Source organism: Pseudophryne corroboree, chromosome 11 (genome assembly GCF_028390025.1).
Source record: "Pseudophryne corroboree isolate aPseCor3 chromosome 11, aPseCor3.hap2, whole genome shotgun sequence".
Classification (NCBI taxonomy): Eukaryota; Metazoa; Chordata; class Amphibia; order Anura; family Myobatrachidae; genus Pseudophryne; species Pseudophryne corroboree.
The window spans coordinates 331,895,440-331,912,212 of NC_086454.1; the positions used below are offsets into that span (position 1 = coordinate 331,895,440).

Consider the following 16,773-nt stretch of genomic DNA (forward strand, 5'->3'; position numbering starts at 1 on the left):
GAGTTGGGTGGACGCAGCTGTGAGAGGCGGCTGTGACACATCCTCCGACTACGCTGCTATAGTCGCTGCTCTCCCCCGTCTGCCCGCGTCTCTCCCTCCTCTCCTCCATCAACTCAATCCGACTGTTTTTAAAGTCGAATTGAGATGGTTGAAAAGGGGGCCAACCCGTTTTCGACAGAAGCACGCGGATCGGCAGCTATTCCGCCGATCCACGTGCTTTTCGACAAGTCGAATTCCTCGACTTGTCAAATAATTTGGGGTTATATTGAATAGGTCGGAACCCCTTCCGACCTAAAAAAAGTCAAAAACTACCGTCTTTTCGACAGACGGCAGTTTTCGACTTCAATTGAATATACCCCTTTATCTCTCTCCAGCTGTGATAAATCTTCCCCTAGGTATGGTGCCAGTGGATGCACCAGTGCTATAGAGCGTGTAGAGGAAACTAAAGGTGTACATGATAATCTAAGTAGAGGCGTCTGGTGCAGAACCAATCACTGCTCGTTGCTTCTGTCTTGAGACGAGCAGACAAACCTTGGATTACCAAGTTTGATTGCTTTAATAAGCATTCAAGCTTAAAAATACACTGCACAAAAAAGGTATTTGTTAACATGGGTAATAAAACAAAATACTCTGAAGTTTGTGTTCCGAGGTTGGGTCCATGTTCTACGTACACGCGATTCCACTTCTGTGTTTATTGATCAGTAAATGTTCTGTGGTCTCTGGTTGCAGACTAAGGGGCGTCCAGGAAAGTGCCTGAGCGGAAGACAGAGGAGACAATCTTTCCCATGTTGTTTATTGTGGCTTCGCTGTCTGAGCTGGACTCGGAGTCACTGCTCCCTGAGTAGGCTCCCAGGCCGGGTAAGATCCCGATGCAGATGGACGCCGGGGGACAATGAAGCTGAGAACTGGTGATCGAGCTACTTCCGATGGAGCTAGAATGGCTCTCTGCAATTACAAAGAGATACAAAATCACAGCTCTATGTGCACAAGATCTGCACATGGGGGGGGGGGGTCATTCCGAGTTGATCGCTAGCTGCATTCATTCGCTGTGCAGCGATGAGGAAAAAAAAAGGCACTTCTGCGCATGCGGGCGCAATGCACAAGCGCGGCGTACTATTACAACGATCGACGTAGTTTTACACAGGGTCTAGCGAAGCTTTTCAGTCGCACTGCTGGTCGCAGAGTGATTGACATGAAGTGGGCGTTTCTGGGTGTCAACTGACCATTTTCAGGGAGTGTTCGTAAAAATGCAGGCGTGCCAGAAAAAACGCAGGCGTGGCTGGGCGAACGCTGGGCGGGTTTGTGACGTCAAATCCGGAACTGAATAGTCTGAAGCTACTCTGAAACTGCACAAAATTATTTTGTAGCCGCTCTGCGATCCTTTCGTTTGCACTTCTGCTAAGCTAAAATACACTCCCAGTGGGAGGCGGCATAGCGTTTGCACGGCTGCTAAAAACAGTTAGTGAGCAATCAACTCGGAATGACCCCCATAGTCAACAGCGAGAAATAAGATCACTGTATACTACAGTCCTCCCCTTTATAATGCCAAGCCCGCTTACCGTAAACGGTATCCTCCCAGAACGTCCGCAAACGTCGTCTGACCCCCCCCCCCCCGTCGAAAGAGGGAGAGTGGAAATGTCCGGACAGGTGAATTAACGCTCTCCCTCTTTGGCAGAGAAGAAATACACGTGCCACCAGTGTCTGGACCTGCTTCACCATGCTAAATAGCAGAATCCGATCCAGACACACAATGAGAGTTATGCCCACAATCATATATCTCCCCCTCATAGTCTGCAGACAACAAATGACATTGATGCACACAATGACACCACATGTGAACTACAGACACAAACCTTTTAACTTGTCATGATCCTGTTCAAGTTTCAGTTTCTTTGCACCAGGCCTTTCGGAAATACTAAAACAAATGCAGAGTATGAGAAGTGGTATTACACAGGGGATCAAGTAACCGCATATCTCTATTTGTCCATTTAAAGTCTCAGCCTTTAATAGATCAAGTGAATCAGAGTTTCACAATATATATTGGAAGCTGTGTATTAGTGGGCAGGAGACTATACATAACATAATGAAATAAGCCCGCCATGCCGTCTGTTACTGATCTGGTGTGGGCTGCCAGAGGAGGAGAGTCTCTGAATGGGCAGACACAGAATGACTGACATATTGCTCTGTCTTAAGGTGGGTACACACTAGTAGATATATCTGCAGATCAATTGATCTGCAGATATATCTATGTACGGATCGGGCAGTGTGCTGTGCATACACACTGCCCGATCCGTCGGGGGACTGACGTCATGAACTGGGCGGGCGGGCGCCCGCCCAGTTCACCTGTCAATCACCGCCGGCCGCCGCAGCATGTGTACAGGCGGTCGGACGACCGCCCCCTACACACACAGCGACGCGCCAATATATTGTTAGATATATTGGCCGTCGGCTGTGCTGCGCAGCCGACGCGATACGTCTGTGAACGACGGAGTTCACAGACGTATCGCCCGTACACACTGGCCGACGGTCCCCGCGATGTATCGGCCGTTCAAGAGAACGGCCGATATATCGACCAGTGTGTACGGGCCTTTAGCCGTAAGTTGGCCAGAATCTGAAAGGACATGTCATGGTTTCTGCTATATGAATAAACAAGAAACAGCTTTCCTCCAGGCAAAAACAGCCAGAACTGTAGGTGTCAAATGAGCAGGGCAACTGATTGGCTTTCAGGGCACCTGAAAGCCCCCCCCCCCCCCCTGGGGGCTTTAAAATAAAGTCAGCTGACTTTTACTTCCTCTTTCCAGTACTTGCATATCTGATCTCTCCACTCATTCCTCTTCTTTACCCAGCTATCAAATGCCGTAATCCACTGTCAAATATAAATTACTGGAGGAGTCCTCAGGCAACAGATGCCAGGGAAAACAAGACTGATAGGAGAGCTTTTGGAGAACAAAAATGGATTATATGGAAGAGAACTCAAATAATGGCAACTGTACCAAGTGTTGATCCTGGTAAGCAGGTTTACTAGCACAGTCATAGATATTAGATAGCGTCCTATAGCAAACTTATGTTTCAAAAACATCATTTAATATTTAGATTGAGCAAATAAAAAAATAAGATTTTACTCACCAATAAATCTATTTCTCGTAGTCCGTAGTGGATGCTGGGTACTCCGTAAGGACCATGGGGGATAGACGGGCTCCGCAGGAGACTGGGCACTCTAAAGAAAGATTTAGTACTACCTGGTGTGCACTGGCTCCTCCCTCTATGCCCCTCCTCCAGACCTCAGTTAAGGAAACTGTGTCCGGAAGAGCTGACATTACTAGGAAATGATTTTGGAATCCAGGGTAAGACTCATACCAGCCACACCAATCACACCGTATAACTTGTGATAACCATACCCAGTTAACAGTATGAACAAATACAGAGCATCAAACAACAGATGCCAACATAACATAACCCTTTTATTAAGCAATAACTATATACACGTATTGCAGAAAGTCCGCACTTGGGACGGGCGCCCAGCATCCACTACGAACTACGAGCAATAGATTTACCGGTGAGTAAAATCTTATTTTCTCTAACGTCCTAGTGGATGCTGGTGACTCCGTAAGGACCATGGGGATTATACCAAAGCTCCCAAACGGGCGGGAGAGTGCGGATGACTCTGCAGCACCGAATGGGCAAACACAAGGTCCTCCTCAGCCAGGGTATCAAACTTATAGAACTTTGCAAAGGTGTTTGAACCCGACCAAGTAGCTGCTCGGCAAAGCTGTAATGCCGAGACCCCTCGGGCAGCCGCCCAAGAAGAGCCCACTTTCCTTGTGGAATTGGCTTTCACTGATTTTGGATGCGGCAATCCAGCCGCAGAATGAGCCTGCTGAATCGTGTTACAGATCCAGCGAGCAATAGTCTGCTTTGAAGCAGGAGCACCCAGCTTGTTGGATGCATACAGGATAAACAGCGAGTCAGTTTTCCTGACTCCAGCCGTCCTGGCTACATAAATCTTCAAAGCCCTGACTACATCAAGCAACTTGGAGTCCTCCAAGTCACGAGTAGCCGCAGGCACCACAATAGGTTGGTTCAAATGAAAAGATGACACCACCTTCGGCAGAAATTGCGGACGAGTCCGTAATTCTGCCCTGTCCATATGGAAAACCAGATAGGGGCTTTTACATGACAAAGCCGCCAATTCTGACACACGCCTAGCCGAAGCTAAGGCCAATAGCATGACCACTTTCCACGTGAGATACTTTAGCTCCACGGTCTTAAGTGGCTCAAACCAGTGAGATTTCAGGAAACTCAGCACCACGTTAAGATCCCAAGGTGCCACTGGTGGCACAAAAGGTGGCTGAATATGCAGCACTCCCTTTACAAACGTCTGAACTTCAGGAAGCGAAGCCAGTTCCTTTTGAAAGAAAATGGATAGGGCCGAAATCTGGACCTTTATGGATCCTAATTTTAAGCCCATAGTCACTCCTGACTGTAGGAAGTGCAGGAACCGGCCCAGCTGGAATTCCTCTGTAGGAGCCTTCCTGGCCTCACACCAAGCAACATATTTTCGCCATATACGGTGATAATGCTTTGCTGTCACGTCCTTCCTAGCCTTTATCAGCGTAGGAATAATTTCATCCGGAATGCCTTTTTCCGCTAGGATCCGGCGTTCAACCGCCATGCCGTCAAACGCAGCCGCGGTAAGTCTTGGAACAGACAGGGCCCTTGTTGCAACAGGTCCTGTCTGAGAGGCAGAGGCCATGGGTCCTCTGTGAGCATTTCTTGCAATTCCGGGTACCAAGTCCTTCTTGGCCAATCCGGAACAATGAGTATTGTTCTCACTCCTCTTTTTCTCACAATTCTCAGCACCTTTGGTATGAGAGGAAGAGGAGGAAACACATAGACCGACTGGAACATCCACGGTGTTACAAGTGCATCCACAGCTATCGCCTGAGGGTCTCTTGACCTGGCGCAATACCTTTTTAGCTTTTTGTTGAGACGGGACGCCATCATGTCCACCTGTGGCAATCCCATCGATTTGCAATCTGCGCGAAGACTTCTTGATGAAGTCCCCACTCTCCCGGGTGGAGGTCGTGCCTGCTGAGGAAGTCTGCTTCCCAGTTGTCCACTCCCGGAATGAACACTGCTGACAGTGCTAGTACGTGATTCTCCGCCCAACGAAGAATCCTGGTGGCTTCTGCCATTGCCACCCTGCTTCTTGTGCCGCCCTGGCGGTTTACATGGGCCACTGCAGTGATGTTGTTGACTGAATCAGCACTGGTTGGTTTCGAAGCAGAGGCTCCGCTTGACTCAGGGCGTTGTATACGGCCCTTAGTTCCAGGATATTGATGTGCAGACAAGTCTCCTGACTTGACCACAGCCCCTGGAAGTTTCTTCCCTGAGTGACTGCCCCCCATCCTCGGAGGCTTGCATCCGTGGTCACCAGGACCCAGTCCTGTATGCCGAACCTGCGGCCATCGAGGAGGTGAGCACTTTGCAGCCACCACAGAAGAGACACCCTGGCCCTGGGGGACAGGGTGATCAGCCGATGCATCTGAAGATGCGATCCGGACCACTTGTCCAACAGATCCCACTGAAAGATCCTCGCATGGAACCTGCCGAACGGAATGGCTTCGTATGACGCCACCATCTTTCCCAGGACTCGCGTGCAGTGATGCACCGATACCTGTTTTGGTTTTAGGAGGTCTCTGACCAGAGTCACGAGCTCCTGAGCCTTTTCCTCCGGGAGAAACACCTTTTTCTGGCTTGTGTCCAGAATCATGCCCAGGAAGGGCAGACGCGTCGTAGGAATCAGCTGCGACTTTGGAATATTCAGAATCCAGCCGTGCTGTCGCAACACTTCCTGAGAGTGTGCTACGCTGATCAGCAACCGCTCTCTGGACCTCGCCTTTATGAGGAGATCGTCCAAGTATGGGATAATTGTAACCCCTTGCTTCCGAAGGAGCACCATCATTTCCGCCATCACCTTGGTAAATATTCTCGGTGCCGTAGACAGGCCAAACGGCAACGTCTGGAATTGGTAATGACAGTCCTGTACCACAAACCTGAGGTACTCCTGATGAGGTGGATAAATGGGGACATGCAAGTACGCATCCTTGATGTCCAGAGACACCATAAAATCCCCTTCCTCCAGGCTTGCAATGACCGCTCTGAGCGATTCCATCTTGAACTTGAATTTCTTCAGATAAATGTTCAGGGATTTTAAATTCAAAATGGGTCTGACCGAACCGTCCGGTTTCAGTACCACAAACATAGTGGAATAGTAACCCCTTCCCTGTTGAAGGAGGGGAACCTTCACTACCACCTGCTGGAGATATAGCTTGTGAATTGCTGCCAACACTACCCTCCCTTTCCATGGGGGAAGCTGGCAAGGCCGATTTTAGGTAAAGGTGAGGGGGCGTCACCTCGAATTACAGCTTGTATCCCTGAGACACAATTTGTATAGCCCAAGGATCCACCCGTGAGCGAACCCACTGGTGGCTGAAATTTCGGAGACGCACCCCCACCGCTCCTGGCTCCGGCTGTGGAGCCCCAGCGTCATGCGGTGGATTTAGTGGAAGCCGGGAGGACTTTTGTTCCTGGGAACTAGCTGCATGGTGCAGCTATTTTCCTCTACCCCTGCCTCTGGCAAGAAAGGATGCACCTCTGACTTTCTTGCTTTTTTGTAAACGAAAGGACTGCATTTGGTAATACGGTGCTTTCTTTGGCTGTGAGGGAATATATGGCAAGAAATTTGACTTCCCAGCCGTAGCTGTGGAAACTAGGTCGGAGAGACCGTCCCCAAACAATTCCTCACCCTTATAAGGTAACACCTCCATGTGTTTTTTAGAGTCGGCATCCCCTGTCCATTGCCGAGTCCATAGGACCCTTCTGGCAGAAATCGACATTGCGTTTATTCTAGAGCCCAGCAGGCAAATGTCCCTCTGGGCATCCCGCATATATAGGACAGCGTCTTTGATATGTCCTAGGGTCAGTAAAATAGTCTCCCTGTCCAGGGTATCTATCTCCTCAGACAGATTATCTGTCCATGCTGCTACAGCACTACACATCCAGGCCAAAGCAATTGCCGGCCTCAGAAGAGTACCAGAATGTGTATAAACAGACTTCAGGATACCTTCCTGCTTTCTATCCGCAGGATCCTTTAGGGCGGCCGTATCCTGAGACGGCAGGGCCACCTTCTTAATAAGCGCGTCAACGCTTTGTCTACCCTAGGGGAGGATTCCCAGCGTAACCTATCCGTTGGCGGGAAAGGATACGCCATAAGTAATCTTTTGGAAATCAGTACTTTCCTATCAGGGGAATCCCACGCTCTTTCACATAACTCATTTAATTCATGTGAAGGGGGAAAAGTCACTTCTTGCTTTTTCTCCCCAAACATATAAACCCTCTTGTCAGGGACAGGGTTTTCCTCCGATATGTGCAATACATCCTTCATTGCTATAATCATGTATCGGATGGCTTTAGTCATTTTAGGCTGCAACTTTGCATCATCGTCATCGACACTGGAGTCAGAATCCGTGTCGACATCTGTGTCAACCAACTGGGATAGTGGGCGCTTTTGAGACCCTGACGGCCCCTGAGCTGTAGAATCAGACATGGGTTGAGACCCTGACTGATTATCCAACCTTTTATGCAAGGAGCTTACGTTATCATTTAACACCTTCCACATATCCATCCAATCAGGTGTCGGCGCCGTCGGTGGCGACACCACATTCACTTGCACTTGTTCTGCCTCCACGTAACCGTCCTCATCAAACATGTCGACACAAACGTACCGACACACCGCACACACACAGGGAATGCTCTAATTGAGGACAGGACCCCACAAGGCCTTTTGGGGAGACAGAGAGAGAGTATGCCAGCACACACCCCAGCGCTATATAACCCAGGGATTACACAGTAACTTAGTGTTTACCCAGTAGCTGCTGTTTCTGATAATTTGCGCCTAAATTTATGTGCCTCCCCTCTCTTTTTACCCTTTTTCTACCTTGATACTGCAGGGGAGAGCCTGGGGAGCTTCCTCTCAGCGGAGCTGTGGAGAGAAAATGGCGCCGGTTAGTGCTGAGGAAGAAGGCCCCGCCCCCTCAGCGGCGGGCTTCTGTCCCGGGTCTGTGTAAATAAAATGGCGGGGGCTCGTACATATATACAGTGCCCAGCTGTATATATGTGTCTTTTTGCCAAGAGGTATCCTAATTGCTGCCCAGGGCGCCCCCCCCTGCGCCCTACAGTGACCGGAGTGTGTGGGCGCAATGGCGCACAGCTGCAGTGCCGTGCGCTACCTCATGTGAAGACAGGAGTCTTCTGCCGCCGATTTCGATGTCTTCTTGCTTCCGCCGGCTTCTGTCTTCTGGCTCTGCGAGAGGGACGGCGGCGCGGCTCCGGGAACGGACGACCAAGGTTAAGATCCTGTGTTCGAACCCTCTGGAGCTATGGTGTCCAGTAGCCTAAGAAGCGCAACCTAGCCGCAGTTAGTAGGTTTGCTTCTCTCCCCTCAGTCCCTCGTAGCAGAGAGTCTGTTGCCAGCAGAAGCTCTCTGAAAATAAAAAACCTAACAAAATACTTTCTTATTAGCAAGCTCAGGAGAGCTAACTAAAAGCACCCAGCTCTGGCCGGGCACAGATTCTAACTGAGGTCTGGAGGAGGGGCATAGAGGGAGGAGCCAGTGCACACCAGGTAGTACTAAATCTTTCTTTAGAGTGCCCAGTCTCCTGCGGAGCCCGTCTATTCCCCATGGTCCTTACGGAGTCCCCAGCATCCACTAGGACGTTAGAGAAAAAGTATTTTTTAGATGACAATTAGTCCTAATCAGTTGTATCATTTACCTAAACGAGTTCACAACGTCTTTTGAATCACAGTGCCCTAGAGGATCCGAATCTTTTTTTGGCGCCACCCCTAGGCCACAAGTGTCTTTATTGAGAAATTCAGATAAAATATGACATTAAGTAGATTGTATTTAAAGGTCATCCTGACGGTGAGTTATGGGCTGAGGGACAGGATCCACTTCTGTTTATCCACATGTTTTATGACTGGCAGCCACCAGCACTGGTTTAGCCTATTATATTGGCACTAAATAATTTGATTTGGTCCTGAACCACCAACCCACGGCACCCCTGCAAGTGCCCCAAGACACCCCAGGGTACCACGGCACACAGTTTGAGAACCACTAGCTGAAACATAATGTCAGTAATATACATAGAAATGTTAGAAAGTGATTGATCCTAAGAAGCTTGCACGTGAGTGGGGAACACTGTTGCATTGAACGCCTGAGTTACTATTGGATGATTTAGCTATAGGGGTATAATCAATGCTTGTCGGATCCTTTCCAAAGGGATTTGGCCGTTCCTGACAATGCCAATCCGGCTTTAAAAAAATAAGAATTTACTTACCGATAATTCTATTTCTCGTAGTCCGTAGTGGATGCTGGGGACTCCGTCAGGACCATGGGGATTAGCGGCTCCGCAGGAGACAGGGCACAAAAGTAAAAGCTTTTAGGATCAGGTGGTGTGCACTGGCTCCTCCCCCTATGACCCTCCTCCAAGCCTCAGTTAGGACACTGTGCCCGGACGAGCGTACACAATAAGGAAGGATTTTGAATCCCGGGTAAGACTCATACCAGCCACACCAATCACACTGTACAACCTGTGATCTGAACCCAGTTAACAGCATGATAACAGCGGAGCCTCTGAAAAGATGGCTCACAACAATAATAACCCGATTTTTGTAACAATAACTATGTACAAGTATTGCAGACAATCCGCACTTGGGATGGGCGCCCAGCATCCACTACGGACTACGAGAAATAGAATTATCGGTAAGTAAATTCTTATTTTCTCTGACGTCCTAAGTGGATGCTGGGGACTCCGTCAGGACCATGGGGATTATACCAAAGCTCCCAAACGGGCGGGAGAGTGCGGATGACTCTGCAGCACCGAACGAGAGAACTCCAGGTCCTCCTCAGCCAGGGTATCAAATTTGTAGAATTTTGCAAACGTGTTTTCCCCTGACCAAGTAGCAGCTCGGCAAAGTTGTAAAGCCGAGACCCCTCGGGCAGCCGCCCAAGATGAGCCCACCTTCCTTGTGGATTGGGCATTTACAGATTTTGGCTGTGGCAGGCCTGCCACAGAATGTGCGAGCTGAATTGTACTACAAATTCAACGAGCAATCGTCTGCTTAGAAGCAGGAGCACCCAGCTTGTTGGGTGCATAAAGTATAAACAGCGAGTCAGACTTTCTGACTCCAGCCGTCCTGGAACATATATTTTCAGGGCCCTGACAACGTCTAGCAACTTGGAGTCCTCCAAGTCCCTAGTATCCGCAGGTACCACAATAGGTTGGTTCAGATGAAACGCTGACACCACCTTAGGAAGAAACTGGGGACGAGTCCGCAGTTCTGCCCTGTCCGAATGGAAAATAAGATATGGGCTTTTGTAAGACAAAGCCACCAATTCTGACACTCGCTTGGCCGAGGCCAGGGCCAACCGCATGGTCACTTTCCATGTGAGATATTTAAAATCCACAGATTTGAGCGGTTCAAACCAATGTGATTTGAGGAATCCCAACACTACGTTGTGATCCCACGGTGCCACTGGAGGCACAAAAGGGGCTGTATATGCAATACTCCCTTAACAAACGTCTGGACTTCAGGAACTGAAGCCAATTCTTTCTGGAAGAAAATCGACAGGGCCGAAATCTGAACCTTAATGGACCCCAATTTGAGGCCCATAGACACTCCTGTCTTCAGGAAATGCAGGAATCGACCGAGTTAAAATTCCTCCGTGGGGGCCCTCCTGGCCTCACACCACGCAACAATTTTTCGCCAAATACGGTGATAATGTTGTGCGGTCCCCTCCTTCCTGGCTTTGATCAGGATAGGAATGACTTCCTCCGGAATGCCTTTTTCCTTCAGGATCCGGCGTTCAACCGCCATGCCGTCAAACGCAGCCGCGGTAAGTCTCGGAACAGACAGGGTCCCTGCTGAAGCAGGTCCCTTCTTAGCGGCAGAGGCCATGAGTCCTCTGTGAACATCTCTTGAAGTTCCGGGTACCAAGTCCTTCTTGGCCAATCCAGAGCCACGAGTATAGTTCTTACTCCTCTCCGTCTTATAATTCTCAGTACCTTGTGTATGAGAGGCAGAGGAGAGAACACATACACTGACTGGTACACCCACGGTGTTACCAGAGCGTCCACAGCTATTGCCTGAGGGTCTCTTGACCTGGCGCAATACCTGTCCAGTTTTTTGTTCAGGCGGGACGCCATCATGTCCACCTTTGGTCTTTCCCAATGGTTCACAATCATGTGGAAGACTTCCCGATGAAGTCCCCACTCTCCCGGGCGTCGGAATGAACACTGCTGACAGTGCTATCACCTGATTTTCCGCCCAGCGAAGAATCCTTGCAGTTTCTGCTATTGCCCTTCTGCTTCTTGTGCCGCCCTGTCTGTTTACGTGGGCGACTGCCGTGATGTTGTCCCACTGGATCAATACCGGCTGACCTTGAAGCAGAGGTCTTGCTAAGCTTAGAGCATTGTAACTTGCCCTTAGCTCCAGTATATTTATGTGGAGATAATTCTCCAGACTTGATCACACTCCCTGGAAATTTTTTCCCTGTGTGACTGCTCCCCAGCCTCTCAGGCTGGCATCCCTGGTCACCAGGACCCTTCCTGAATGCCGAATCTGCGGCCCATTAGTAGATGAGTACTTTGCAGCCACCGCAGAAGAAACACCCTTGTCCTTGGAGACAGGGTTATCCGCTGATGCATCTGAAGATGCGATCCGGACCATTTTTCCAGCAGATCCCACTGAAAAGTTCTTGCGTGAAAACTGCCGAATGGAATCGCTTCGTAAGAAGCCACCATTTTACCCAGGACCCTTGTGCAATGATGCACTGACACTTTTCCTGGTTTTAGGAGGTTCCTGACTAGCTCGGATAACTCCCTGGCTTTCTTCTCCGGGAGAAACACCCTTTTCTGGACTGTGTCCAGAATCATCCCTAGGAACAGCCGATGTGTCGTCGGAAACAACTGCGGTTTTGGAATATTTAGAATCCACCCGTGCTGTCGTAGAACTACTTGAGATAGTGCTACTCCGACCTCCAACTGTTCTCTGGACCTTGCTCTTATCAGGAGGTCGTCCATTTTCTTTGAAGAAGAATCATCATTTCGGCCATTACCTTGGTAAAGACCCGGGGTGCCGTGGACAATCCAAACGGCAGCGTCTGAAACTGATAGTGACAGTTCTGTACCACGAACCTGAGGTACCCTTGGTGAGAAGGGCAAATTGGGACATGGAGGTAAGTATCCCTGATGTCCCGGGACACCCTATAGTCCCCTTCTTCCTGGTTCGCTATCACTGCTCTGAGTGACTCCATCTTGATTTGAACCTTTGAAGTGTTCAAATATTTCAGATTTAGAATAGGTCTCACCGAGCCTTCTGGCTTCAGTACCACAACATAGTGTGGAATAATACCCCTTTCCTTGTTGTAGGAGGGGTACTTTGATTATCACCTGCTGGGAATACAGCTTGTGAATTGTTTCCAATACTGCCTCCCTGTCGGAGGGAGACGTTGGTAAAGCAGACTTCAGGAACCTGCGAGGGGGAAACGTCTCGACTTTCCAATCTGTACCCCTGGGATACTACTTGTAGGATCCAGGGGTCCTGTACGGCCGCAGCGTCATGCTGAGAAACTTGGCAGAAGCGGTGGAGGGCTTCTGATCCTGAGAATGGGCTGCCTGCTGCAGTCTTCTTCCCTTTCCTCTATCCCTGGGCAGATACTTATGGGGACGAAAGGACTGAGGCTGAAAAGACGGTGTCTTTTTCTGCAGAGATGTGACTTAGGGTAAAAACGGTGGATTTTCCAGCAGTTGCCGTGGCCACCAGGTCCGATGGACCGACCCCAAAAAACTCCTCCCCTTTATACGGCAATACTTCTTTGTGCCGTTTGGAATCTGCATCACCTGACCACTGTCGTGTCCATAAACATCTTCTGGCAGATATGGACATCGCACTTACTCTTGATGCCAGAGTGCAAATATCCCTCTGTGCATCTCGCATATATAGAAATGCATCCTTTAAATGCTCTATAGTCAATAAAATACTGTCCCTGTCAAGGGTATCAATATTTTTAGTCAGGGAATCCGACCAAGCCACCCCAGCTCTGCACATCCAGGCTGAGGCGATCGCTGGTCGCAGTATAACACCAGTATGTGTGTATATACTTCTTAGGATATTTTCCTTGAGGACGGCCCTATCTGGAGACGGTACCGCCACTTGTTTCGATAAGCGTGTGAGCGCCTTATCCACCCTAAGGGGTGTTTCCCAACGCGCCCTAACTTCTGTCGGGAAAGGGTATACCGCCAATAATTTTCTATCGGGGGAAACCCACGCATCATCACACACTTCATTTAATTTATCTGATTCAGGAAAAACTACAGGTAGTTTTTTCACACCCCACATAATACCCTTTTTTGTGGTACTTGTAGTATCAGAAATATGTAACACCTCCTTCATTGCCCTTAACAAGTAACGTGTGGCCCTAAAGGAAAATACGTTTGTTTCTTCACCGTCGACACTGAAATCAGTGTCCGTGTCTGTGTCGACCGACTGAGGTAAATGGGCGTTTTAAAGCCCCTGACGGTGTTTGAGACGCCTGGACAGGTACTATTTTGTTTGCCGGCCGTCTCTGTTGACATTATCACGTAATTCCTTGAATAAGCCATCCATTCCGGTGTCGACTCCCTAGAGAGTGACATCACCATTACAGGCAATTGCTCCGCCTCCTCACCAACATCGTCCTCATACATGTCGACACACACGTACCGACACACAGCACACACACAGGGAATGCTCTGATAGAGGACAGGACCCACTAGCCCTTTGGAGAGACAGAGGGAGAGTTTGCCAGCACACACCAAAAACGCTATAATTATACAGGGATAACCTTTATATAAGTGTTTTTCCCTTATAGCATTTTAATATATATAGTCATATCGCCAAATAAGTGCCCCCCCTCTCTGTTTTAACCCTGTTTCTGTAGTGCAGTGCAGGGGAGAGCCTGGGAGCCTTCCCACCAGCATTTCTGTGAGGGAAAATGGCGCTGTGTGCTGAGGAGAATAGGCCCCGCCCCCTTTTCGGCGGGCTTCTTCTCCCGTTTTTCTGAGACCTGGCAGGGGTTAAATACATCCATATAGCCCCCAGGGGCTATATGTGATGTATTTTTAGCCAGAATAAGGTACTATCATTGCTGCCCAGGGCGCCCCCCCCAGCGCCCTGCACCCTCAGTGACCGCTGCTATGAAGTGTGCTGACAACAATGGCGCACAGCTGCAGTGCTGTGCGCTACCTTATGAAGACTGAAAAGTCTTCTGCCGCCGGTTTCTGGACCTCTTCATTTTTCGGCATCTGCACGGGGGTCGGCGGCGCGGCTCCGGGACGAACCCCAGGGTGAGACCTGTGTTCCGACTCCCTCTGGAGCTAATGGTGTCCAGTAGCCTAAGAAGCCAATCCATCCTGCACGCAGGTGAGTTCACTTCTCTCCCCTAAGTCCCTCGATGCAGTGAGCCTGTTGCCAGCAGGACTCACTGAAAATAAAAAACCTAACAAAACTTTTACTCTAAGCAGCTCTTTAGGAGAGCCACCTAGATTGCACCCTTCTCGGCCGGGCACAAAAATCTAACTGAGGCTTGGAGGAGGGTCATAGGGGGAGGAGCCAGTGCACACCACCTGATCCTAAAAGCTTTTACTTTTGTGCCCTGTCTCCTGCGGAGCCGCTAATCCCCATGGTCCTGACGGAGTCCCCAGCATCCACTTAGGACGTCAGAGAAAAATAAATGGATCCACGTGCTTTCTGACTTGTCTGGATTCGACCTTAAACTCCCGTTAATACGACAAGTCGGGAAATCCGACTTGAATTGAATACACAATAGTTGCCAATTTTATACATTAAAGAATTTTAAAAAGTGGAGCGTTCCTTTCCGTGGTACTACTGTTGCTGGGATAACTGGTTTTATGGCTTAAATTCCCAAGCACAAGCAAATTGATAACTGGTACATTGCTTATATCCAATTGCAAAGTGCGAATGTAATGTTCATACTAAGTTACTGCAAACCAAAAGTAACATTACCAGCATGCAGTTGGGTCACTATGAATAAATGAGCATCACAGGAATTGCAGAGAAATAATAAGGGTAACACTGATTGCAGATGACGGATTTGTCCTTTGTATACCATACAGGTACTTCCGGCCTTTTAGCGGATTAAAGTATGGGAATAGAGGACTCTTTCCATCTGAAATAGCTGTTAACAATATTGGGAGTCCAGGAAGTGAACAAGCCCTGCGGGGTGAAACGCGTTTTCCCTCAGACAGCGGGTCCACCGGCACCAGCCACAGCATTCGGAGAACACCCTCGACGCTGATCTCACACAGGTTATGTACACCTACAGTGCCTGTGTGGGTACTCTTAGCCTCTCTATTTAAAAATCAATTCTATAGGTGACCTATTCCTACCAATATACCTCTGCCTACTGACAACAGCATTTAAATAGGACATTGTCAAGCTTATTTTGATATAGATGTGTATCTTCTGTTTCCTGTGTCAGTTATATTACTTGTATGCATACAATAGCCAGGTTGTCATCTCAACCAGCAGTTTAAGCCATTACCAGCCCTTCTTTATAACAAAGGAATATTGTGGATACAATTATAACTTCTTTCATTGGGTCACTCTGAGCTATTTCATCCATTTGACATCAGGCTGCTATACCAGCGTATAATCTGTTTTCTCCGTCTGTGGGGTTACAATCATCTATTGTGCCACAAGTGTTTATAACCAATATGATTTACATACATGCATGGGCTTGATTGCAGTAAATATTTTCTATCGGGATACAGTGTATACGATTATTGGTGATTTCTGTTCTCATCCTGTTCTTATTTCTGTGGACTCTCATCTACGATCCAGGGTGCACAATACCACCAGAGTGGGATTTGTTGCATCTAGCCTAATGTAGAAAGCAGAGCCACATCTTTTGTGACAAACTGTCACACTCTTTTACATAGGTGCACTCTCATTGGCGTCTGACCCACTTATTTTTCTACTATCAAACCACACTGCCAGTGCCCGATCTCGTCCGCTCTTGGAAGCTAAACGGTGTTGGGCTGGGTCAGTACCGGAGGAGGAGACTCACAGGGAATACCCAGTGTTGTAGATTATCAATCCTCGTTATGATGTGCGTTATATGACACCAACAGCAGTATCACCACTTGTTTCTATCCTTCAATAACTTTATCCTGTGATTGCATATTTTGATTATTTAATCAATCAAGACCATTTGAGTCTTCTACAGTTATAATACACTTGTGCATTTGTTTGGTGACCGGCGTGAATTGGGTCATGTCTCATTAATCATTTTCTGACCTGTTTAATACAGATATAATTGACAATTGACCACACGTTGGTCTCATCAATACAGATTCTCTGTACTGGTCGGGCTGAAATGGGTGTAGAACTTTGAAGTGTCTACAGGCTTTCTTATCACATTTTGTGAGACAGGACCAGAACATTTCTATATTTTTCAATTTATTACTTATTTTATTTTTCACCACATTCACTTTGGCTCCTACGTTCTCCAATGGGTAATCATATGAATTTTTTAATGTATATTCAATAAAGTTATATTTTATTATTATTCATGATCAACTAAAATCCATTGAAATTTATTTCAACTAACTAAGAGTGCGCCCACACAAGAGCCTTCCTTTCCTCTCCTCT

General features: G+C 48.3%; 1 protein-coding gene and 1 pseudogene across 2 annotated transcripts in view; one reads left to right on the forward strand and one right to left on the reverse strand.

The window, feature by feature from the left end:
• Positions 1-532: 532 nt before the first annotated feature.
• Positions 533-16,773, reverse strand: part of PSME3IP1 (proteasome activator subunit 3 interacting protein 1) — an 82,594-nt gene continuing 66,353 nt past the window's right edge. For both annotated transcript variants that reach the window (XM_063945758.1, XM_063945759.1), the window contains exons 6-7: positions 1,854-1,915; positions 533-945 (exon numbers count right to left, since the gene is read on the reverse strand). In XM_063945758.1, coding sequence (XP_063801828.1) covers positions 731-945; positions 1,854-1,915 — 277 coding nt within the window. In that variant the 3' untranslated portion in view covers positions 533-730. The remainder of the gene's footprint in view (positions 946-1,853; positions 1,916-16,773) is intronic.
• Positions 16,095-16,213, forward strand: LOC134971500 (5S ribosomal RNA; annotated as a pseudogene).